Genomic DNA, 23825 nt, shown 5'->3' with positions numbered 1-23825 from the left:
GGCGCCGAGCGCGGCCGCGGCCGCCGCGAGCAGCAGCAGGAGGCGCGGGGGAGCCATGGCCGCCATGGCCGCCGCCGCCGCCGCCGCGCGCGTCACACAGGTGCGCCCCGCCCCGCCGCGTCACATAGGTGCGCCCAGGTGCGCCCCGCCCGCCAGCCAATCGCAGCGCCGCTCCGCCGCCGCGTCACGCAGGTGGGACACGCCCCCTGCTCCAGCGCCGCCGCCACGAACCCCTCCCTCCCGGCCCGGGGGAAGCCCCGCCCCCAGGCGCCAACGGCCAATCGGAGCACAGAGACACGCCCCCCCACAGGGGATTGCTTGGCTCCACCCCTCTCGTTTGCATACAGGGCGGGAGGACACGCCCTTTGGGCGCGCCAGGGGGCCCCTATTGGGGGTTGTAGGGCCCTGCAGGGCGCTATGGGGAGATATAGGGGCTGTGCGGGACTATAGGGCATTATGGGGAGGTATGGGGGCTGTGCAGATCTATAGGGTGCTCTGGGGAGATATAGGGGCTGTGCGGGACTATAGGGCATTATGGGGAGATATGGGGGCTGTGCAGATCTGTAGGGTGCTCTAGGGATATATAGGGGCTGTGCGGGACTATAGGGCATTATGGGGAGGTATGGGGGCTGTGCAGATCTGTAGGGTGCTCTAGGGAGATATAGGGGCCGTGTGGGGCTATAGGGCATTATGGGAAGATATGGGGGCTGTGCAGATCTGTAGGGCCTTATAGGGCGCTCTCGGGAGATGTAGGGGCCGTGTGGGGCTATAGGGCCCTATAGGGCACCGTGTGTCCCACCTCCCACCTCCATTCCCGGTGCCGCCTCGCCCCGCCCCTCCCAGTCTATGCCCCGCCCCTCCTCAGCGAAGCCCCGCCTCCTCGCCCCATTCCCCGTTCGCCGAGGCCCCGCCCCCCGAGGAGGCCCCGCCCCTGCCGCCGGAGGCCCCGCCCCGCGCCCCCCGCCCCGCTCGAGGCGGCGGCGGCGGCGGCGATGGCGGCGAACCGCGTGGGGCGGCGGCTGGGCCGGGGGTCGCCGGGGCGCTCGCCGGGGCCGCGGCGGCCGCAGCCCGCGCGGAGCCCCGGGCTGCAGCGGCGCCAGGCGCGGGTCACCGTCAAGTACAACCGGCGGGAGCTGCAGCGGCGCCTGGACACCGAGCAGTGGATCGACGGGCGCCTCGAGGAGCTCTACCGAGGGCGGGTACGTGCCCCCCGGTACCGGCACCGGCTCCGGCGGGACAGCGCGGGAAGCCCCGCGGGCGAGGGGCACCGGGAGTGCCGGTCCCGTGCCGGCTGCGGAGCATCCCGGGGGCCGGTACCGGCTTCGGAGCATCCCCGGGCTGCGGAGCATCCCCAGGGGTTCGGTACCGGCTGCGGAGCATCCCCGGGGCTCCGGTACTGGCTGCGGAGCATCCCGGGGCTCCGGTACCGGCCGCCGAGCATCCCTGGGGCTCCGGTAGCAGCTACGGAGCATCCCCGTGTCTGCGGCTCCGGAGCATCCCCGGGGTTCCGGTACCGGCCGCGGAGCATCCCCAGGGCCCCGGTCCGGTGCGGAGCCTCCCGATGTCCCGGCGGTGACACCGGCTGGAGACGCTCCCCACCCCCCCGCACCGACAGCCCCCCTCCCGGGGCACCGGCCGCATCCCGGTGGGGGGGGGGGCAGGCATCCTCAGGGACGTCCCGGTGCCGGGATGGGGAGCGCGGACCCCGCGCTGGTCCAGCCTGGGACGGGGATACCGGGGCGGGGGGGGGGGTGGTCCGGTACCGGGACCACCCGTCGATCTCCCCCCACCCCGTCGGTCCCGCCTCCCCCCCCCCCCGCCCCGCAAACGAAAATGGGAAACTCGCCGTGTCCGAAACGTCTCCATGAAAGGAGCGAGCGGGGAGCGGCCCGGGGGGAGGAAGGACCGGGGGGGCCGGGGCGGGCGGAGCGCGGCCCGGGACCGGGGGGAGCCCCGGGACGGCGGGGAGGGAGCGGGGGGGTCCTGGCGGAGGCTCCGCCGCCTGCGCGACCCCCCCCCCCTCCCGGGGGTGCCCCCGCCCCTTCCAGCTCCATATGGGACGCGGCAGATGTCAGCGGGGGGGGGGGCTGGGAAACGGAGCGGGGGGTGACAAGGGACAAGGAGGGACCCTGGGGAGGGTCACGGCGGGGGGGGGGGTCAACGGAGGGATTTGGGACACGCGAGCGCCCCCCCGGGTCCCCCCCGGGACATGGGGGGGTCGGGGACACAAGGGGGAGTCCCGGGGGGGGGGACCCGGGACATGGGGGGGTCGGGGACACAAGGGGGGTCCCGGGGGAGGGGACCCGGGACATGGGGGGATCGGGGACACAAGGGGGGTCCCGGGGGGGGTCTCGGCGCCGCCCCCCCAGCGCCCCCCCCCGCAGGAGGCCGAGATGCCGGACGAGGTGAACATCGACGAGCTGCTCGAGCTGGACACGGACGAGGAGCGGGCGCAGCGGCTGCAGGTGGCGGCGGCGGGACCCCCCCCCCCCCGGGTTCCCCTATCCCCCCCCTCCCCGGGGGTCGCCGGTTCCCGCTCATCCCCCTCCCCTTCCCCCCCCCCAGGGCATCCTGAGCTCGTGCGACAACGACACGGAGGTGAGAGGGGTCCCGGGGGGGGTCCCGGGGGGGTCCCGGGGCGGCGCCGTTCCCAGGCCCCGGCGGCTCCGAGGCGCCTTTAAAGGGCAAAAGTTTTCGGCAGAGCCGCGGGGGGGTCCGGCGGGGGGGGGGGGGTTCCGCTTATCGCCCGCCCGCAGACGCCGCCGGGCCCGCCCAGACGCCGCCGCGATGGGCGCGCGGGGGGGGGGGGGTAGGGCCAGAATTGAGGGGCGGGGGGGGGCAATGGGGGCCGGGGGGGGGTGGGGAGGCGCCGAGTCCCGCCCCCCCCGCCCCAGACACCCGGGACCCCCCCGCCCAGACGCCCCGGTGATGGGCGCGGGGTGGGGGGGGGGTCTTGTCTAAGCGGGGGGGCCTGGGGCGGGGGGGGGGGTTGTATGGGGGGGTGGGCGATGCTGAACCCCTCGTGCCCCCCCCCCCCCCCCAATGCAGGACTTCGTGCGGGAGCTCCTGGAGCAGCTCAAGGGGCTGCAGAAGCAGCAGGTCCTGCAGCGACCCAGCCCCGAGGACCCCCTCCCGCCGCAGCCCTGACCCCCCCGCCGCTGTACAGTATTTAACCCCCCCCCGCCCCCCCCGGGCCCTTGTAAATCTCTGCTGCCCCCCCCCCCCACGGGCGCTGTAATAAAGCTTCGCTGCACCCCCCCCCCCCGTTTGTGCTGCATTTGGGGGTCCATGGGGCGGGGGGGGCATCATGGATCCCCCCTTGGCTCCTCCCCAGCCCCCGCCCCCGTCCTTGTCACCCCATGTCCCCCCCCCCCAATCGCGGGGACAGGCGGGGGGGGCAGCCCGTGCCCGTCCCCCCCCCCGGCCCCTTTGTGCCCAGTGCCGCCCGGCGCCAGGCGCTGCCCCCGCTGCACCGAGCTGCGCCGGGCTCAGCCCCCCCGCTGTTTATAGCGGAATCCAGATGTCAGCAACATCTGGACAGGAAGCGCCCCCCCCCCCCGATCCCGCCCACATTCCCACGGCGCCAGAAGGCGGGAGATGCCGGATGGGGATACACAAACATGCGGGGGTGCACGGGCGGTGCGTGCATGCAAGCATGCGCGTGCGGGTGAGCTTGCATGCAAGAGAGTGCCTGCATGCATGTGTGCATGGATGCATGTGGGTGAGCATGCAGGGGTGTCTGCATACGGGCAGTCATGCATGCAAGCATGGATGGGTGCATGCAATCGTGCATGGATGCATGGATATGAGTGAGGGTGTGCGCATCTCAATGCATACGGGTGAGCACAATTACAAGCATGCGTGCACGAGGCCGCATCTTGCATGCCCTGGGGACACCCATGGGGACTGTGCCCCCCCGACACAGCAGTGGTGACAGTGGTGGCCGCTCCAGCGCCGTGGTGGCCATTGAGGGTGGTGGCGCCATGGGGACATGGGGGGTGGGAGTGCTGGGGGCAGGGCACAAGCCCCTGCTGCATCCTAAATCCCGTGCACGAGAGCCCTGGAATCCCAAATCCCGTGCGCATGGGACCCGCTGCCCTTGACGCCCCCATGCACCCCGACCCCATGCAGGAGACCCCATGCACCCAAATCCCATGCACCCGAGACCCCATGCACCCAAATCCTGTGCAGGAGACCCCATGTACCCCAATCCTGTGCAGGAGATCCCATGCACCTAAATTCCATGCACCCAAGACCCCATGCACCCAAATCCCGTGCAGGAGACTCCATGCAGGAGACCCCATGCACCCAAATCCCATGCAGGAGATCCCATGCACCTTAATCCCATGCACCCAAATCCCGTGCAGGAGACGCTATGCACCCAAATCCCATGCACCCGAGAACCCGTGCACCCAAATCCCATGCAGGAGACCCCATGCACCCAAATCCCATGCACCCGAGACCCCATGCACCCAAATCCCGTGCAGGAGACCCCATGCACCCAAATCCCATGCACCCGAGACCCCATGCACCCAAATCCCATGCAGGAGACCCCCATGCACCCAAATCCTGTGCAGGAGACCCCATGCACCCAAATCCCGCGCACCCGAGACCCCTTGTGTCCCCCATGTCCCTGGGCCGCATCCCGGCGCCCTCCCATCCCGCCGGCGCTCCCTGCGCTCCCTCTGCTCCCAGTTCTCCTTTTCTCCTGCCCATAAATGGCCCCGCGGCCTCGGCTTCCTGCTGGGAACGGCGGGAGCGGAGCCGATTAGCGGGAGGAAGCGCCCGGCCACGCGGAGGCCGCCGCGGATCCGGATGCGGGGCCGGGGCTCTGCCCACCCCGGATACCCCCAGGACGCCCCGCGGTCCCCAATGTCACCCGCTTGCGCCCCAAAACCCCCGATCGTCCCCAAAGCACCCGGGCGCAGCCCGAGGGCGACAACTGCCCCCAAAAGCCCGAGTTTCACCCCAAAGCGCCCGTGCACACGTGCGTATCCGTGCGTCCATGCGCATCCATGTCCGCCTATCCGTGTGCACGTGCGGCCCCACGCGGGACACGGATTGTGCAAGGGGAAAAGCCCCGGGAACGGAGGCTCCCGCTCCCAGCTGGATCCGGAGTCAATCTGCCCCTTCCCGACCCGTTTTCCCCCTAAAAGGATGAGCCGATTTTTCCAAGGCTTTTCCATTGCCCCCGGGACGTCGGCATCGCCGGACGCGCGGATTCGCAGCCAAGGCGGACGCAGCGGAGACGGTGGAAACCAACGGCACCTTTAATGGCAGTGAACACAACCCGGGGACCCGAGCGCGCGGGACGCTTCTGTGGAAGACCAAAGTGCAACGCCAAAAAAAGGAGGAAAATAAAAGAAAAATCAACCCCCAAAATAGAGCGGGGCAAGGGAGAGAACACAAAGCCATGCGCCGGGACAGTCCGTGTAAAAATCCCCATACACTATATACATATTTGCATCGATAACCTCGACTCGGAAATAGTATTTACAGTTTATTACAATCTCACTGGAGAGCATCATTTTTTAATTATTATTTAAAGCTCTGGCAGATGGAAAAAAAATACGAACGCATTAAGGGTTGGAGCCTGGATCTGAGGGCGGCTGCAGGAAGTCCTTGAATAGAAAAAAAAAAAGTTATTTTACAAAAAAAGAAAGTTCAGGTTTTTGTACAAACGCCGCTGGATTTGCAGCGAACGGCGCGGGCGGCCGATTCCTCCTTTTTTGGCTGTTTTTCCACGGGGATTTTGCCGGGATGCGGCGGGGGGAGCCGGGAAGGGCTTTGGAAGCCGGCGGGGTTGGTTTCCCCCTCGGCGAAGCTCGTCGGGATCCCTTTAATACCTCTTTTTCCCCTAAAAACGGAGAGGATTTGGCAGCCGCGGGGGATCCTGTCCCAGACCTTCCTCCTTCCCGGAACATTTCGGCACCGCGGGGGCTCCGGCGCCCGCTTCCCTTCCGGCAAATCTCCAGCGCTCTCCGCTGGCGCCGCGTCGCTTTCAGCCGTTTCTTCCCCCAAAAAACACCCGAAAACGTCGTTTATCTTCCCAGGCCAAGGCGGGTGGGCGCAGACGGCGCCGCGGCTCCTAACACTGATTTTCCAGGCCGGAACGGAGCGGATCTCCGAGCCGCGGTCCTGGCACTGCCCTCTGCAGGCAAAACACGAGCGGAATCGCGTGGAGATTAATAATTTAATTGCAGTAATACAAACGTTTTGGTTGCGGTTGACGGCGTGGCTGCTTCTTGCCGGGGGGAGGCCGTGAATACTCCGTGCCCATCCGTGGAAGCTGGTGGGGATCGGAATTTGCTCGGAATTCGCTCCGAATGAAGAGCCCAGGAGCGGAACGGACCCGCAGCTACAAAAGGGACCTGGCGGGTCCGTCCGCCTGTACAAAAAGGCTGTGGTACAAAACGCTCCCGCTCCGGAATTCGCGCTTCTCCGAGCGCTCCCAAGGGCTCCCGGCGCTCCGGTGCGAGGGGAGAGGTCGGGACGTGGAGCGGCCGGGGCGGCTGCGGCTTCCCGGGGAGATTCCGGCTCGTTTCATTATCCCCCCGGGATGACTCGGAGCTGCAGAGCGAGCCGGGAACCCCCCGGCCGGCTCGGGAGGGAAACGCTGCCGGATTCCGCGCGCGGAGCGTCGTTTCCTTGCACAGTCCGTCCCGGCAGCCGGCGGGATCACAGACACGTTATATGGCTACAGCGGGCGCTACCGGAGCCCCAACCGGACCGGGGGCCGCGGGAGCCCCCGGCGCTACTGGCAGAAGGGCGACGCGGTGGGGTCGAAGCCCTTGAAGACGTCCTTGAGCGACGCGGCGTCGTCGGCGTCGCGCGCGGGGCTGCTGCCGCCGAAGGGGCTGCCGGAGCCGGCGCGCGGCGCGGCCGGCGGCTTCACCAGCCCGTACACGGGCGGCACGGGCAGGTTGTGCACGCCGGGCTGCGGCGCCGCCGCGTCCTGCGCGCCGCCCGCCGCCGCCGCCGCCGCCTTGGCGCGCGGCCGGTTGTAGCTGTTGTACCTGTCCGTGGCGGCGTCGCCCTTGTCCGCGTCCGGCTGCTCCAGCGCGGAGCGGCGCGGGAAGAGCGGCTCCTTGGCTTTGCCGGAGGCCTTGGCGGGCGGCTCGGCGGGCGGCTCGGCGCCGCGGCTGCCGGCGCTCGGAGTCCGCGGGTCGTAGAGGCTGATGGCGCTGAGGACGCTGCTCTGCGCGCCGCCCTTGCTGAGCCGCGGGTCGTACGGCGCGATGGCCGGGCCGGCGTCGGCGCCGTCGCCCGCCGGGGCCGCCTCGGCGCCCTTGTGCAGCCGCGGGTCGGCGGGCGCCTTGCGCACGCGCGGGTCGCTCGGCTTCTCGCCGGCGCCGCCGGCCGCGTTCACAGTCTGCAGGATGCGCGAGAGCAGCTCGAAGTCGGGCAGGCCGCTGCCCTCCGGCGCCGCGCGCTGCCGCGGGTCGGCCGGCGCCCGGCCCAGCCGCGGGTCCAGCGCCTGCAGCGCCGCCGGCACCGGCACCGGCTCCTGCTTGGGCACGGGCAGCGGGATGAGGTCCTCGGGGCTCCAGAGCACGGCGCGCGCGAAGCCGGGCCGCGCCAGCACCACGTCCTTCTTGATGTGGCTGAACTGCTGCAGCTGCGAGCGCGGGTCGCGCAGCGCCGCGCCGGGCAGCGCCTCCAGCGGGACGGGCACCGGCTTGTCCCGCAGCGCCCGCTCGCCGTCCTCGTCGTCCGGCGCCGCCGCCGCCGCTTTGGGATGCGGCGCGTCCGGCTTGGGCAGGTGCCGCGCCAGGCGCGGGTCGCTGGGGCCCGGCTCGGCGGGCGCCTCGGCGGCGCGGGACAGGCGCGGGTCGCGGAGCCGCGGGTCGGCGGGGCGCCCGCCGGGGCCCTTGTGCAGCCGCGGGTCGGCGCCCGCCGCGGGCGCCGCGTCGCCGTGGGGCCGCCCCGAGCTCTGCTGCCGCAGCGACTTCAGGATGGAGGTGACGCTGCTGCCGCCGTCGTCCTCGTCGCTCGAGTACCAGTTGCCGGTGTCCCCTGGGGGGCAGCAGGAGGCGGCGGCTCCCAGACGCTCTTCCCGGTTTTCCCATCCCGAAATCTCTCCCCGGACCCCCCGGCTGCCCCACGGAGCTGCTCCTCCCGCCCACGGCACCCGGTGGCTCGGGGGTTATTCCAGGAGCCCCCCCGTCCCCGCGCGCGCCCCGCTCCTTGCCTTCCTCGTGCTCCCGCTCCTGCTTGCTGCTCTCCGCCAGCCTCCGCGCGCGCTCCTCCTCCTCGTGCTGCTTGTGCTGGATGCGCAGGTAGAGCGCGCGCTGCGCCGAGGGCAGGAAGTCGGGGACGGCGCCCGGGGGCTTCCGCGCCGCCTCGCACGGCCCCTCGTGCTCCAGCGGCCCCTCGAACAGCGGCTCCCCCGGCGGCCCCTCCATGGCCTCGTAGGCGCCGTAGTCGTCGCCCATGGGCAGCTCCTCGTAGGGCAGCACGGCTGCAAAACACACGGGCCTTGGAGTCCCGGCCCCCTGCGCTCCGACGCGGCCGCTCCGGCGGGAACGGCGTTCCGGAGCGCGGGAGCCGCTCCCGACGGCGCCGGGCGGTACCTGGGTCTCCCATCATGCCGGGATCCATGTCCAGCCCCTCTTGCGGCGGGTAGAAGTTGTCGTAAAAGCCCGGCCCGGGCGGCATCATTCCCGAGTGCGGGGAGTCGTCCGGACCGTACGGCATCATCGGGGGTCCGGGGCCCATGGGGGGGCCGGGATTCATCCCGGGGCCCATGGGCATGTCGGGATGCATATCCGGGTGCATGTCGGGATGCATGTCGGGGTGCATGTCGGGATGCATGTCAGGATGCATGTCGGGATGCATGTCGGGGTGCATGTCGGGGTGCATGTCCGGGTGCATGTCCGGGTGCATGGGCCCAGGCATGGGCCCGGGGGGTCCTCCCGGCCCGGGGAACCGGGGCGGCGGCGGACCCGGATGCCTGAACGGGAAAAGCGGGAGACGGGAGGTCAGCGCCGCTCCCAGAGCACGGAAACCTCCTTCCCACCCACCCGAATCTCTGCTTCCCAGCCCTCCAGCTCCTTCATGTTCCAGGACAGCCCCTTCCCCTTCCCATCCTCATCCGCTCCCTGTTCCGCTCGGACATCTCTGCTCCTATCCCAGTATGTTCCCGATAGGAAAACTCCAGCTAAACCAGGCTGGGGATGGCTCGCTCCTTGGGGACGGGCAGCTCCCAGCTCCGGCGCGCCCCCGTCATTCCCAACGCCGGGAACGCCCCATCCCGGCGGGACGGCGCCGCGTACCTGACCCCCAGCTTCTCGGCCAGCTGCCCCGTGGGCCGCACGACGATCTCGAACAGCGACGGGATCTTCTTGTACATGTCCTGCTGCTGCTGCAGCTGCTGCGGCGACAGCGGCTCGTGCAGCGGCGGCGGCATCTGCGGCCCCGGCGGCGGCAGCGGCGGCGGCGGCCCCGGCGGCCCCCCCCGGCATGGGGCGCCCGTTGGGGGAGCCCGGGGGGCCCGGCGGGCGCGGGGGGGGTGGGCAGCAGCCCCACGCCGGGGGGCGGTTTGGGCAGCGGGTTGATGCCCTGTTTCTTGAGCTCCTCCACCTCCTTCTCGTCCTCCGCGCCGGCCTCGGCGTCGTCCGCCAGCATCTGCGGGAGCGGGAGTGAGCGGAACGCCGCACGGGAAGGAAGGGCTTCCGGGGATGGAGAGGTATGGAAAAGCTTCTGGGTATGGAAAGGCTTTCGGGTATGGAAAGGCTTCTGGGTAGAGAAGGGCTTCCAGGTATGGAAAAGCTTCCAGGTATGGAAAGGCTTCCGGGTACGGAGAGGCTTTCGGGTATGGAAAAGCTTCTGGGTATGGAAAGGCTTTCGGGTACGGAAAGGCTTTCGGGTACGGAAAGGCTTATGGGTATGGAAAGGCTTCCAGGTATGGAAAAGCTTCCAGGTATGGAAAGGCTTCGGGTATGGAAAGGCTTTCAGGTATGGAAGGGCTTCCAGGTATGGAAAAGCTTCTGAGTACAGAAAGGCTTCCAGGTACGGAACGGTTTTTGGGTACAGAAAGTCTTCCAGGTATGGAAAGGCTTCCAGGTATGGAGAGGCTTCCAGGTATGGAGAGGCTTCCAGGTATGGAAAGCCGTTCAGATACGGAAAGCCTTTCGGGTATGGAAAGGCTTCCAGGTATGGAAAGGCTTTGGGGTACAGAAAGGCTTTTGGGTATGGAAAACCGTTCAGGTACGGAAAGGCTTTCACATACAGAAAGGCTTTCCAGAACAGAAAGGCTTTGGGAAACAGAAAGGCTTTTGGGAACGGAAAGGTTTTCAGGAACAGAAAGGCTTTTGGGAATGGAAAGGCTTTTGGGAATGGAAAGGCCCTTTTTCCGCAGCCCCGAAGGCCCCGGCAGGAGCCCGTGGGCGCCGCTCCGTCCCGCGGCCGGCGCCTCCCGGAGCCGCAGGGCTCGGACGCCGCCCGGCACCTCCGCACCTTGTCCAGGAGCTCCCGCGTCTCCTCCGTGAGCGGCTCGTGGGAGAACATGCAGTCGTCCCCGTTGATGCAGTTGCCGGTGGTGTGGAACAGCTTGCAGGGAAAGTCCCGTTATCCGGGGTTAAGGAGAACGAATCCCGGCGGGTTTGGACTCCCCCAACGCCCAGAGCGGGGGGTTTGCAGCTATTTCCCTGCCGCGCAGGGAAAAGAGGGATTTGGGGCCCGAAAGGATATCGTGCATGTAGGGGCAGTTCTCGGCGCGCGCGCAGTAGCCGGTGATGTAGAACTTGCAGAGCTCCCGTTTCTTTGGCAGTTCGATGTCGTGGCTGAAGTTGCAGTGGTCGCCCTGGGCGGAAGGAGCGGGACGTGGCACCGGGGCGGCCGCGTGCGGGGACCCCCCGGCCCGCGCCGCGTCCCCGCGCCCTTACCCAGGTGCACCGGCCCTCCACGAAGTATTTGCAGATCACCTTCCCCTTCTTGTCCGACTGCTGGTGGGATTTGTCGTGGTCGTTCCGCCTGTAGCCTCCTCCATCCTATGGGAAACACGGGGAGCGGGAATGCCGATTCCTGCGCGTCCCCTCGGAGGGAGGACGCGCGGACAGGACACGGGTTGTATGTCCTGGACAAGACAGCGGCTGTTTCTTCCCGTGAAATCGAGGGGATCAAGGGGAAAGGGGCCCCCACAGCAGGAGGGAAAGGCAAGAGCCGCTTACGCCCATGTCCTCGTCGTAGTAGTCGTCATCCTCGTTCATGCCGCCGCCTTTCCCCATTCCGCTCCTGCTCCCGCCTCGGCCTCGGCCCCGGCCCATCTTGTTTCCTCGGCCCCGGGGGCCTCGTCCGCGCCCTCGGTTCATGCCTGGAACGGAGGCCGGCGGTCGGGACGGGGGATTCCCGTTGGGAACGCCGCGCGGCGCGGGGCGCTCCCGCTCACCTCGCCCGCGGCTCTCCTTGCTCCGCCGGTACTGGCTGAGCTCCTTGGAGTAGTCGTCGTAGTCGTCGTCGCCCATGGGCTCCTCGGCGTCGCCGTATTGCTGCGGCCATGGGGACGGTCAGGAGGACGCGGTGCGGCCGACGTCCCGGCCCCGCGACGGGACGCTCCCCGTGCACTCACCTCCAGCTCTTCCTCGTACATCTCCTCCTCCTCCTCCGCGTGGTCGCCGCGGCCCCGGCCCCGGCCCCCGCGGCCCATGCCGCCCCGGCCGCCCCTCATGCCGCCCCGGCCGCCGCGGCCGCGGTAGCCCCGGCCTCGGCCTCGGCCACCTGCAAGGGACGCGGAGACGGTCGGCTCCGCGCGCGGCTTCCATCCGCTCCAAACACCATCCGCTCCATGGGGAGGACGCGGAATCGGGAGCAGAACCGGTACCTCGGCCGCGGTGCGAGCCCTCCTTGGCGCGCCGGTACTGGTTGAGCTCCTTGGCGAAGTCGTCGTAGTCGTCCTTGGCGCCGTCGTCGTCGTCCTCGCCCTCGTAAGCGCCGTACTCGTCGCCCTCGTAGTCGTCGTACGGGCCGTAGCTCTTGCTGTCCAGCTTCGCGTAGCCCTTCTTGGGCAGCGGGGCCCCGTGCGAGGACGGGTACGGCTGGTGGGACTGCGGGGAGCGCCGTGAGCAGCGGGACGCATCCCAAAGGGAGGACAAGCCCCTGGAATTCCAGCTCCCTGGAATACGCCCCGCGTCTCCCGAACGGCCGGAGCGGCCGCCTCGGGCCCAGCCCTGCAGAACCCTGCGGGTTTGCGGGTCTCTTTTCATTCCCTGGCTCATTTCCTTCTGCTTTTCCCATCTTTTCCTTCAGAAGAGGCTCTTTGGCCAGCACTAACAAGCCTAAGAGCGTGATTTAACACCCGAGCACCGCGGAGAAGCCGGGGAAAAGCGACGGAGCCGGAGCCGGGCCGGGAGAGCGGCCCCTAGATGGAGCCAGGCCCGTGCGCACCCACCCGGAGCAGCCTCCCCATTCCCGGGAATCACTCACGGAGGAGTAGGGCGGGCTGTATTCCCGGTACTTGCGGTGCCCCTTCTCGTTGGTGCTGAAGTCGGAGTCGTCGCTGTAGTCGGAGAAGTCGTCGCTGGAGGACGCGTGGCGCTGCAAGGCAGGGAAAGGCTGGAAAATCGGGATCGAACCCCACGGCCGCCTCCCCGTTTGGCACCTAAGAGCACGACGGGCTCCGGGATGCGACACGGCGCGCGGAAAATCCCCGGGAACCGGCCACCCGTGAGCTCCGGAGCGCCGCGGGGCTCACCTTGTGCTTGGATTTCCTCTTCTTTTTGGCCCTCCGCTTCTCCTTCTCCCTCTCTTTCCGCCGCTTGCGCTTCATCCGCCGGTGGGACTTCTCGTCATCCGAGTCGCTGTGGTGCTTCTCGCCCTTGTCCTTGCGGCTCCGCTCGCGCGATTCCGACGCGGCCGGTGCCTCCTCGCCGCCATCGTCCTCCAGCTCGCCCTCCTCCAGCTCCCCATCCTCCCTGGGAAGCACACGGACACGGTCACCTTTCCCGCGGCCCGGATCCCTCACCAGGGATTTCCAACCAGGATCTCGCCCCTGCTCCCACTTTCGGGCGCTCGGGTTGGGAATTCCCGCTGCAAGACCCAGTTCTGGTCCAGAGCCACCCGTTAAATCCAACTGGAAATTACTGGGATGAGGGTTAATAAAACGTGCTACAGCCTCGGAGCGGGTTACATTTACGGCACGGCGTTCCGTCCTCTCCCTGCATCCCGCTTTACTGCTCGGGTTTGCTCAAAACAAAAGCGGACGCGGAAAAGCAACCGGGAATTCATTGGAGAGGCCCAAAAGCGACCGGAAAATCCCGCTCTTTCCCATGGGCCTCACCAAATCCGCAGTCCTGACCCCGGCGCCGCGCTCCGGAGCGCCCATTCCCTGCCCATCCAAAGCCCAAGGACCAAGGGAACATTTCAACTTTGAGGTTAAAGTAGCAAAAAAAAGTGCACTCGGACAGGGGGAAGGCGGAGGAAAACCCTGGTCAACCTGACGGGAAGTTTGTAGGAAAACTCCGAGCCCGGAGCTGCGGCCGGATCTGCCCTTGGTCCGGACCCTCATTCAGGGCCGGGCGCCGGGGCGGGTTTTATTTAACAAACATTAAATAAGTTAAATAAATTGTCACCTTTTGCTTGCAAACACCGCAGAAAGCCCCTCTCTTCCCATCATTAGCTGCTATTTTCTCCATAAAAAATAACGCACGGATTCACTCTTCCAAAGCCCTCGGCCGATCCTCCAAAAGGGGCAGTTTCACCCTGTTCTACGCTCCCTCAAAAAGCAGAAAACTAACCTCAAAGTCCCCAATTTTGGCTTTTTTGCTCCTATTATTTAATAAAATAATCTCCAGGTTTAGCAGCATGAAGTTACTGGGTGCCCTTGGGATGGAGCTTCCATGCCGTGAGATCCCAACTTTGGGAATGACCGGAGCTAAAAGCTTTTTGGCCTGGCCGGTTTTAATCCCAACGCTATTTTCAAGCTCCGGTGCTGGATTTTTGATCAATTTGGGGAAAAAAGGCAAGTTTTAGGGCCTCGTGGCCACCTCGAGCTGCAGAAGGAGGGTCGTAAGGGAGAAAGGTTCCACGGCAAATGCTTAAAATAGGGGAAAACGCATAAAAAACATCGCTGGATACGGGCTTGTCTGCTGCAGCATGAAACCCCCTTTCCAAAATGCAGTAAAATTAATAAGAAGAAAAGCTCTATTAATTTTCAACAGCCAGGGCTCACGGTAGCTCAAGCTAGGGTTCGGGCGGATGGATTTGCTTATTTTGGGGGGAATTCATCAAAAAGCAGAAGCTCCGCGGCCGTTTGCGCGACCCTGGAGGCTGCGGGCGCTAAAGGCCGGGGGGTTTCGCTCCCGCATGGAGGAACAACTCCAAATCCCGAAGAACAACCCCAAATCCCGAACAACCCGGCGATCCCGGTGTCCGCGGGGGTTTGCACGGGAAGAGCGGATTCGCAAGGAGCAGCGCACAGGGAAGCGGATCCGGGGGCTCCGCGTCCCGCTCCGGCCTCGCGGATTATCCAACACGGGGCTGCGCGCGGGGGCCGGGGTGGTGTGATGACATTGGGGAACCAGTGCTTTCTTTGCCACCTTTTTTTGCTTTTTTTTTAACACACTTTGCACTTGTTCACACAACTTTCTGCTTTGACTTTCGGGGTGTTTTCCCTCTGTTTTGCGGGCGGCTTTTCCCGGGATACGGGGGCCGCTCCGGCGGGACGTTTGTGTGCTTTGTGACTTTGCTCTTGGCTTTTGGCATCACCACAGGGTCCGCTCGGGCACTGGGGGGTTCTGCTTGCTTGGGACACACGGTGGCAGCTCTGACCCACATGGAGCCTAAAACGGGGCCGGGGGGGGGGATCTCGAGGCTTTTTTTGGGAAAGAAACGGTTGATTTCGTTATGCAATCAAAGCAATACTCACCAGCCCAGCCCTGCATCATGGCAAAAGCAAAAGTCTTTCGAGGCAAAGCTAATGTCTACAAGCAGCTCCCTGCCCTCCACGGGAAGGCAGCAAAACTCGGGTTTTTTTCCCCTTTTCCAGGCAAATTGACACCATTAGGCTGTTTTGGGGCACTACACAACACTCTGTGGCCATAGGGCTTCTAAAACAGTAATAAAGGGCTAATAAAGTCCACCCGAGGGCAGAGCTGAGGTTCTGGTTCTGGAGGGGCAGGAGAAGGTGCTTTACGGCCATCTCCGAGTCCAAAAAAACAGGGCAGAGGGATGCCGGGGGGGGTTACGCTCCCGGTACCTTCCCATAATGGGACCGCTCGAGCTCCCCACAACCCGCTTGGCTTTTTTGGGGGGACATTAACGAGGTCGTCGCTAAGGACCTCGTTAAGGACCCCCCTCCCAGGCAGCCCTGGCCCTGCCCCACAAGTGGGGACCTTGGGGACCTCTCTCCCCGTCCCGCCTTCCCCTGCCTTCCCCTGCCCCTCAAAAAAAAAAAAAAAAAAAAAAAAAAAAACACAAACCTTCTGAAAGTGTTTTATTTTTCTTTGTTTTGCAAAAAGGAAAGAAAAAAAAATACTTTTGGAATTAATTTTGTTTTCCAGACGGTCCTATTCCTTCATCCATATAATTTTATAAAGGAACAAATAGTTCTGGCCAGGTGCTTTTCACCCCCTTGTCCTGCTAGAGCCATCGTTCTGCTCTGTCCCCCCCTGTCCTGCTCTGTCCCCCCTGTCCTGCTCTGTCCCCCCTTGTCCTGCTCTGTCCCCCCCTGTCCTGCTCTGTCCCCCCTTGTCCTGCTAGAGCCATTGTTCTGCTCTGTCCCCCCTGTCCTGCTCTGTCCCCCTCCCGTCCTGCTCTGTCCCCCCCGTCCTGCTCTGTCCCCCCTTGTCCTGCTCCGTCCCCCTCATCCTGCTCCGTCCCCCCTTGTCCTGCTCTGTCCCCCCTTGTCCTGCTAGAGCCATCGTTCTGCTCTGTCCCCCTCCCGTCCTGCTCTGTTCTCACCTGTCCCCCTGGTTCCCATCGACCCCCCTGTCCTTGCTCTGACCCCTCTGTCCCTCCGTCCCCCGTCCCTGCTCTGTCCCCCCGTCCCTGCTCTGTCCCCCCTGTCCTATCTGACCCCCCTGTCCCATTTGTCCCCCTGTCCCATCTGGCTCCCCATCCTATTTGACCCCTGTCCCTGCTCTGTTCCCCCTGTCCTGCTCTGTCCCCCCGTCCCATTTGACCCCCCTGTCCTATCTGTTCCCCCCATCCCTGTTCTGTCCCCCCGTCCCTGCTCTGTCCCCCCGTCCTGACCCCCCGGTCCTACTGTCCCCTCTGTCCCTACTCTGTCCCCCCGTTCTGACCCCCCGTCCCTGCTCTGTCCCCTGGCCCCAACTGCCCCCCTGTCCCTGCTCTGTCCCCCTGTCCTGACCCCCCTGTCCTATCTGGCCCCCTTGTCCCTGCTCTGTTCCCCCATCCCTGCTCTGCCCCCCCGTCCCACCTGACCCCCCTGTCCTGCTCTGTCCCCCCTCCCACCCCCCGTCCCTGTTCTGTCCCCCTGTCCTGTCCCCCCTGTCCTATCTGCCCCCCCTGCCCCATTTGACCTCCCTGTCCCTGTTCTGTCCCCTGGCCCAAACTGCCCCCCCTGTCCCTGCTCTATCCCCTTGTCCTGACCCCCCTGTCCCTGCTCTGTCCCCTTGTCCTGACCCCCCTGTCCCTGCTCTGTCCCCTGGCCCCAACTGCCCCCCCTGTCCCTGCTCTGTCCCCTTGTCCTGACCCCCCTGTCCCTGCTCTATCCCCTTGTCCTGACCCCCCTGTCCCTGCTCTGTCCCCTGGCCCAAACTGCCCCCCCTGTCCCTGCTCTGTCCCCTTGTCCTGCCCCCCCTGTCCCTGCTCTATCCCCTTGTCCTGCCCCCCCTGTCCCTGCTCTATCCCCTTGTCCTGCCCCCCCTGTCCCTGCTCTGTCCCCTTGTCCTGACCCCCCTGTCCCTGCTCTATCCCCTTGTCCTGACCCCCCTGTCCCTGCTCTGTCCCCTGGCCCCAACTGCCCCCCCTGTCCCTGCTCTGTCCCCTTGTCCTGACCCCCCTGTCCCTGCTCTGTCCCCTGGCCCCAACTGCCCCCCCCAGCCCCCCCCTCCAGCCCCCCCGGCTCTTCCATCTCCTCCCCCCCCTCTAGCCCCTTGGCTGTTCCCCAGCGCTCCCACCCCCCCCGCCCAGACCCCCGGCTGTTCCCCGGTCCTGCCGCCGCCGCCCCCCCCCCCCCTCCGCCGCTGCCTTCGCTCTCGGGCCTCTCCTCCTCCTCCTCCTCCTCCTGCTGTCGCAGCCCGCCCGGCCCGGGCCCTGGGGACCCCCCGGGCGCTCCTGGTCGCTGTCCCCGCCAGCCCTGCGCCCCCCAGCCCGGCCTACCCCCCTGGCCGCCTCTCAGCCCTGGCTCCCCCGCTCACCTCAGGCCCTGTCCCCCCGCCCGGGCCGGCGGCTCTCGGGCCCCGAGGTGCCCCCCGACCTCCTCCCCCGTCCCCGTCCCCGACCTCCTCCCTCCCCGGTCGCCCGCGGCCCCGTCCCTGCCCTCCCCCCCCAAACCTGGTCCGGCGAGCCGGACAGACAGACAGAGACAGACAGAGAGGCTCTCGGGAGAGGCGGTTACTGGACCTTTCGTCCGGGCCGTGGTGGAGTTGGAGCGGCGGCGGCGGCCGGGGGAGGCTGCAGCTGCCGCTGTCGTGGTGGTGGCAGGACGGAGATGGGGGGGTGGAGTGCGGGCTGGGGGGGGAGGCGGCGGCGGCGGGGGGGACACTCGGGCTCTCCACGGCCATGGGCAGGGGGGGAGAGGGGGGAGCACACGGGGGCACAGTCACTGTACAGAGCGGGGGGTCGGCACGGCCCGGCTTTCCGCTGCCCCGCGCTCCGCGGGAACGCACACAAAATGGCGCCCGCCGGCACGCAGCCGCGCCGAGGCAGCGCCCCGCACGGCCGCCGGAAAGGCCCGAGCGCCGCCGGAAAGGCCCGAGCGCCGCCGAACGCCCTGCCCCGGCTCCCCCGCCCCGCCGGCCCGACGCGGAAGCGGCCGGAGGTTGCCGAAGGGTGGCGGGAGGAGCCGAGCGGAGGCGCCGAAAGGGGTAGCGGGGCGGGACGGAGCTTCCCGAGCGCCGTCGGAAAGTGCCGAAGAGGCCGGGCCGAACCAAGTGCGCCGCGGCCGGAGGGGGGGGGAAGCTGCGGCAGCGCGCGCGTAACGGGCGGTCTGAGGGGGGAGCGAGGCGGTTGATCCCGGTCCCCGGGCGCTTTGAGGGGGTAACGACGTCCGGGGACGGCGTTCCGAGGGGAAACGGAGCCCCGGGGCGGTGGGGAGCGCCCGGCACGGGGAGGCTCCCCCCCTCCCTCCCCGCCGCGGTGCGGCGGCCGGCGGGCGCCGCCGCCGCCGGGCCCGTGAGGCGACGGCGGGATGGTGGAGAAGGAGGAGGGCGGCCCCGGCGGCATCAGCGAGGAGGAGGCGGCGCAGTATGACCGGCAGATCCGCCTCTGGGGGCTCGAGGCCCAGAAGCGGTCAGCGAGGCCTGGGGGCGGCGGGCGACGCGGTTTGGGGGGGGTCCGTGATGGTTTTCGGCATTTTGAGGGGCCCTGCAGCGTTTTGGGGGTCTCTGCAGTGTTTAGCCCCGCTATGTGGGGTTATGGTGGGCCCTATAGCGTTTGGGGGCCCTCTAGGGATTTGGGGGGGCTCTCAAGTGTTTGGGGAGGCACTGCCTACATTTGAGGGGTCCTACATGACTTTGGGGGGCTCTGTAGGGATCTGGGGAGGTCCTGAAAGGATTTGGAGGGCCCTACGGCCTTTGAAAGGGCTCTGTAGGAGTATGGAAGGCTCCGCAGTGTTTATGGGGATCCTATATGGGCTTGTGGGGGGCCCTATGATGCTTTTTTGGGGGGTACATGGATTTTGGGGAGTCTCTAGTGGTTTGGGGGGCCCTTTATGGGTTTGGGGGCGCCCTGTGGTGTCTGGAGGGGCTCTGGGGGGTTCTGCAGTGTTTGGAGGGGGCTATATGGGTTTGTGGGGAGCCACACGGTGTTTTGGGGGGCTGTGTGGGTTCAAGGGCCCTCGGCGACGCTGCCGCCCGCTTTCCCGGCAGGTTACGAGCTTCCCGGGTGCTCCTGGTGGGAATGAAGGGCCTCGGAGCAGAAGTGGCCAAGAACCTCATCCTGGCGGGCGTCAAGGGCCTGACCATGCTGGACCACGAGCAGGTGGGAGCCGCTGCCGTCGCCTCTCCTCGCGGCGCCCGTCGCCGCGGGGAGCCCGTTCCGGAATTCCCGGGAATTCCCGGGAGCGCTCACGGAGCGGGGAAGACGCTGCTGTACCCGCTTTGTCCCCGCTCAGGTGTCTCAGGAGGACACGAGGGCCCAATTCCTCATTCCCGGCGGCTCCGTGGGCCGCAATAGAGCGGAGGCCTCCCTGGAGCGGGCGCAGAACCTCAACCCCATGGTGGACGTGAAGGCCGACGCCGAGAGCGTCGAGAGCAAACCCGAGGAATTCTTCACGCAGTTCGACGCGGTGAGTGCCGGGAAGAGGCGGAGCAGGCGGAGCAAGACGGGCTTCAATTAAGGGCACGAGGCCTCCCTAATTGATCCCTGCGTTCCAGACAAGAACGGTCACATTAGCTCCAAGTTTTAAGTGGAATTTTGCATCCTGGAGCCTCTGCAGCGCATTCTTTTTTCCCTAGTTCCCCTCCCTGCGCTCCTCTTGGAAGCATCCTGTTTTGCCCAGAGACTTGATTCTGCTGCCCCAAACCTCCTAATTATCCCTGGAGAGGGAATTGCCCTGTGTTTTCATCGGAATTTAGTGCCCCGGCAAGGAAAATTGATAATTGATGATTGCCATTCAGTGCCCCGCTGGGAAAGAAATGCCGTTCCTACCCGAAACCTTCCTAGAGTGCAGGAGGAGAGGGAGGATTTCACGGCCCAGCATGGAATAATCCCACCGGGAGGGGAGCAGGGAGGGCTGCGGGTTGGGAATGAGCGGATCCCGGCTCCAGGTGTGCCTGACGTGCTGCTCCCGGGACGTCATGGTGCGGATCGACCAGCTGTGCCACAAGAACAGCGTCAAGTTCTTCACCGGCGACGTCTTCGGCTACCACGGCTACATGTTCGCCGACCTGGGCGAGCACGAGTTCGTGGAGTGAGTCCCGGCTCCGGAGCGCGCGCGGCCGGGCCGCTTCCCCGGCACGCGGCCGCTTCCATGGATTTTGTCTGTGTCTGCAGGGAGAAAACCAAGGTCGCCAAAGCGAGCCCGGGGGTGGAAGACGGGCCGGACACCAAGAAAGCCAAGCTGGACCCGTCGGAGACGACCATGGTGAAGAAGGTCCGTGGAAACGCCCCGAAGGCGCCGGGAAGATCCGCGCGGGCGCCGCATCCCGCTCGGAGCGACGGCTTCCGGCCCGAACGGGCACCGGGCGCCAGGGCTTTCCATGGCCTGGCGGGAATGTGCTCCCGGGGAAACCTTTCCCATGCAAATGCGGCTGGCCGGGCTTTGTGTCCGGAGCGCGGCCGGGAGCCGGAGGGCCCCCGGAGTGGGAATCCCCTCCGCTTTCCCTGGCCCTCCGGAGAATCCGCGCTGAGCCAGCGGATTAAGGGCCCTTTGTGTCCCTTTCTCCCGCCCTGCGGTCCCAGGGCGGTGGGAGCCGCTGCCCCCGCTCCGGGCTGCGCCGGGAGGGATGGGAATTCTCCCCGGATGCCGGAGGCGGCAGCTGTTGCCCTCCCACGATTTGGGGTCGCGATTCCAGGCATTGCTCGGGTTTAGGATGCAGCGAATTCCTGCGGATGGTTCCCGGGATGCCACGGGGCTCCGGGGTGTGCGGAGCGGGGCCGCTTCCCGCTCCTGCCGGGCCGCTCGGAGCTCGGGGCATTCGGAACACGAGGACGATCCCATAGATCCCTGCTGGGACACAAGGTCCGGAAATTCCCGTTTCTAACGGCTCTGGAGTCGGGCCAACATAGAGAGCTCCGCAAGCCCCATCCCGGGCCCAGCCAAAGGCTCCGAGGGGCCGTTACCGTTATCTTGGAATGCTGTAATTAGGAGAAGGAATTCCCTGCAACCCGGGAGCTTCGGATGCGAATGCCCGAGGAGCCTGGGTGATCCGGGGGAGGCCGCGCGGGCCGGAGAAGCGCCCGGAGCGCCGCTCCGGAGCCGGCTCGGGATCTGGCTCCGGAGCGACGCGTGGCCCTGCCGTTGCAGCGCGTGGTTTTCTGCCCGCTCAAGGAGGCCCTGGCCGTGGAGTGGAGCGGCGACAAGGGCCGGGCCGCGCTCCGGCGAACCGCTCCCGACTACTTCCTGCTCCAGGGTGAGCTCCGGATGCTCCCGCATCCCGGACCCCATCCCGGGACGCGGGGAGCGCCGCTGCCGCGGGCGCTGCGCCGATCGGGGCTTTGGGATGGGGTTTTCCGTAGGGCGACCGGCTGGGCTCGGAGCCGTGACGCTGTCTCCTTTTCCCAGTGCTGCTGAAATTCCGTACGGACAAAGGGCGGGATCCGTCGCCGCAGAGCTACGGGGAGGACTCGGAGCTGCTGCTCCAGATCCGCGGCGACGTCCTGGCCGCGCTGGGCGTCAGCGCCGACCTCCTCCCGGACGACTTCAGCGGGTGCGGATGCTGCTCCGCGCATCCCGGGATTACCGGCTCCCGAGGCCCCGGCAATTCCCGCTGCCCTCCTGCGTGTTGGCGCACGCCGCCCGGGAGCTGCCTGCCCGTCCCCGGGAATGTCGGGAATGCGCCCCGGGCGCGCGGCCGGCATCTCGGGGGGCGTTATTTTTAGCGGGAATGCCGGGATGGGACGGGACGGATGCGCCCGTGTCTAACGAGGGCTGGGGACGGAAGCGGCCTCCGCGTGTCCCTTCCCGACGCTCCAGCTGCTCTCCCGGCCTCCTCCATTCCCTTCCCTCCTTCCAGCTACTGCTTCTCCGAGATGGCTCCCGTGTGCGCCGTGGTCGGCGGCGTCCTGGGCCAGGAGGTGGTGAAGGTACCGGGAATTCCGGGAAGGGTCCGGGCCGGCTCCCGCTCGTCCCGTTCCGCTCCCGGACCCAATTCCCGCTCCCTCCGCAGGCGCTTTCCCAGCGGGATCCCCCCCACAACAACTTCTTCTTCTTCGACGGCATCAAAGGCAACGGAGTCGTGGAGTGTCTGGGCCCCAAGTGACCGGAGCGGCTCCCGCCCGGCCTTCCCGCCCGGCATCGCGCTCCGGAGCGGCGCCGGCTCCGCGTGGCGCGAGGGACGCGGAGGCCTCTTGTTCTGTGCTGTTTTTTGAGGATGTTTTAATAAAAATTCCATTTCCAGCAGGGCCTATTCCAGCAGTCGGGGTTAGAGGGGAACCGGGAGCCACCACCGGATAATGGATAATCCCGAGGGACACGGCGGATGATGGCTCCAATGGGGGAAATTAGGGCCCCCGTAACCCGGCCTGGGGGACCCGGAGCCGCCTCCCTCCCCAGCCCCTTTTCCCTCCCCATTCCCAACACGGGAGCCGGCAGCTCCTTAAATTCCTTTTTATTGAAAAGAAACGTACAAAAAAAGGAACGGATCATGTACAGCCTCCTTCCCTATGTACACACCCCCCCTATGTATAATGTACAGCCCCTCCCGCCCCCTATGTACAGGCCAAATACACTATATACACAGAGCTGCCCCCCCGGGCGCAGCAAGGCTCGTTTCCACCCCCCCGCCCCCCAAATCCCGGGAATCCCGCGCGGGAGCCGCCCGGAGCAGCCGCCGCCTCCATCGTGTCCCCCCCGGCCTCCGCGGTCGTCCCCCCCGTAGCAGAACAATAAATAAATAAATAGGAAGTGCCCGGGGGGGGCGGCAAAACGGGGCCCCCCCGGGCGGCTCCGCGCCGCTCCGAGGATCCCGGCGCTCCGGCTCAGTTGGGCTCCGGCAGCGCCGCCCGCTCCAGGTTGTGCAGCATTCCCAGCAGCCGCGCCAGGAAGCGGCACAAGGGAGTCCAGAAGCCGCCGCGGAGCCGGCGCCGCTCCCAGCGCTGTGGGAAGGGGGGAAAAAACGGGATGAGCGGCACCGCCGCCATCCCGCATCCCGCGCCGCATCCCGCATCCCGCATCCCGCGCCGCATCCCGCATCCCGCGCCGCCGGCTCCTGGCGCTATTTATAGGCGGTGACTCAGCGGCTCCCGCGCCGCCGGGATTCCCGCTGCGGCGCCGGGATCGCGGGAAGCGGCCGCTCACCTGCTGCTCGTGCGCCCGCTGGAAGGCGTCTCCCAGCGCGCGCAGCCGGGCGCCCAGATCCCGCTCCGTGCTCCGCGCGGTGCCGCCGGCGCGGCCGTTGGGAACGGCGGCCTCCGCGCTCCCGGCCTCCTCCTCCCCGTTTTCCGCGGGCTGGGAATCCCCTGCGGAGCCAGCGGAGGGATCAGAGCCGCGCTCGGCAGCGAGGGGGAAGCCCGGAACGATTCCCCGCTCCGGCGCCGCGGCGTCATCCGGAGCGGCGCGGGGTGGGATGTGGCCCAGCTCGCCGGCACGCGGCAGTGTTTATCCCGGAAAAGGGCGGACGGAGGGTGGAGGCAGGAAGCACCTGCCGCAGGGATGGGAACAGGGATAACGGTGCCAATGGGGACAAGGGTGGGAACAGGGGTAGGAGGACATGGATGGGGATGGGGGCAAGGACAAGAATGGGCACAAGGATCAGGGATAACCACGGCAATGGGGACAGGGACAAGAATGGGCATAAACATGGGGATGGGCACGAGAATGTAAACGGGCACAAAAACAGGGATGACCGTGGGGATGGGGACAAGGATAGGGGATGGGGACAAGGATAGGCACAAAAACAAGGATGGCCACGGGAACAAGGATGGGGAGGGGGGTAAGGATGGGCACAAGGATGTGGATGGGGACGAAAACAAGGATGGGCACAGGGATAAGGATGGGAATGGGGGGGGGTGGATCTGGGATGGCCGCGGGGATAGGGGATGGG

General features: G+C 66.8%; 3 protein-coding genes across 3 annotated transcripts; 2 read left to right on the top strand and 1 right to left on the bottom strand.

Moving 5' to 3' along the window:
* The first annotated feature begins 977 nt into the window (after positions 1-977).
* Positions 978-3159, top strand: PPP1R14A (protein phosphatase 1 regulatory inhibitor subunit 14A). The gene is made up of 4 exons (XM_088531717.1): positions 978-1199; positions 2385-2465; positions 2566-2598; positions 3049-3159. Exons 1-4 carry the CDS (start codon positions 993-995, stop codon positions 3145-3147), a joined length of 420 nt encoding a protein of 139 aa, XP_088387843.1. The 5' UTR covers positions 978-992; the 3' UTR covers positions 3148-3159.
* Positions 3160-6749: 3590 nt separating this feature from the next.
* Positions 6750-17684, bottom strand: ZC3H4 (zinc finger CCCH-type containing 4). Its single transcript, XM_088531718.1, is given in 16 exon segments — positions 6750-8016; positions 8192-8461; positions 8574-8953; positions 9276-9452; positions 9454-9509; positions 9511-9627; positions 10459-10563; positions 10688-10804; positions 10887-10991; positions 11172-11314; positions 11390-11489; positions 11570-11718; positions 11822-12044; positions 12424-12534; positions 12692-12911; positions 17524-17684. Coding segments are annotated over 16 exon segments (3696 nt in total). The 3' UTR covers positions 6750-6754.
* Positions 17685-18242: 558 nt separating this feature from the next.
* SAE1 (SUMO1 activating enzyme subunit 1) lies at positions 18243-22092 on the top strand. The gene is made up of 9 exons (XM_088531715.1): positions 18243-18411; positions 18990-19101; positions 19235-19408; positions 19890-20032; positions 20116-20215; positions 21089-21194; positions 21347-21491; positions 21798-21867; positions 21951-22092. Exons 1-9 carry the CDS (start codon positions 18311-18313, stop codon positions 22041-22043), a joined length of 1044 nt encoding a protein of 347 aa, XP_088387841.1. The 5' UTR covers positions 18243-18310; the 3' UTR covers positions 22044-22092.
* The last annotated feature ends 1733 nt before the right edge of the window (positions 22093-23825 follow it).

Source organism: Tinamus guttatus, unplaced genomic scaffold (assembly GCF_059628265.1).
Source record: "Tinamus guttatus ecotype Peru unplaced genomic scaffold, ASM5962826v1 Tinamus_guttatus_pri_ptg000425l, whole genome shotgun sequence".
In the NCBI taxonomy this organism is placed as follows: Eukaryota; Metazoa; Chordata; class Aves; order Tinamiformes; family Tinamidae; genus Tinamus; species Tinamus guttatus.
This window is presented reverse-complemented; position numbering and strand designations above follow the sequence as displayed.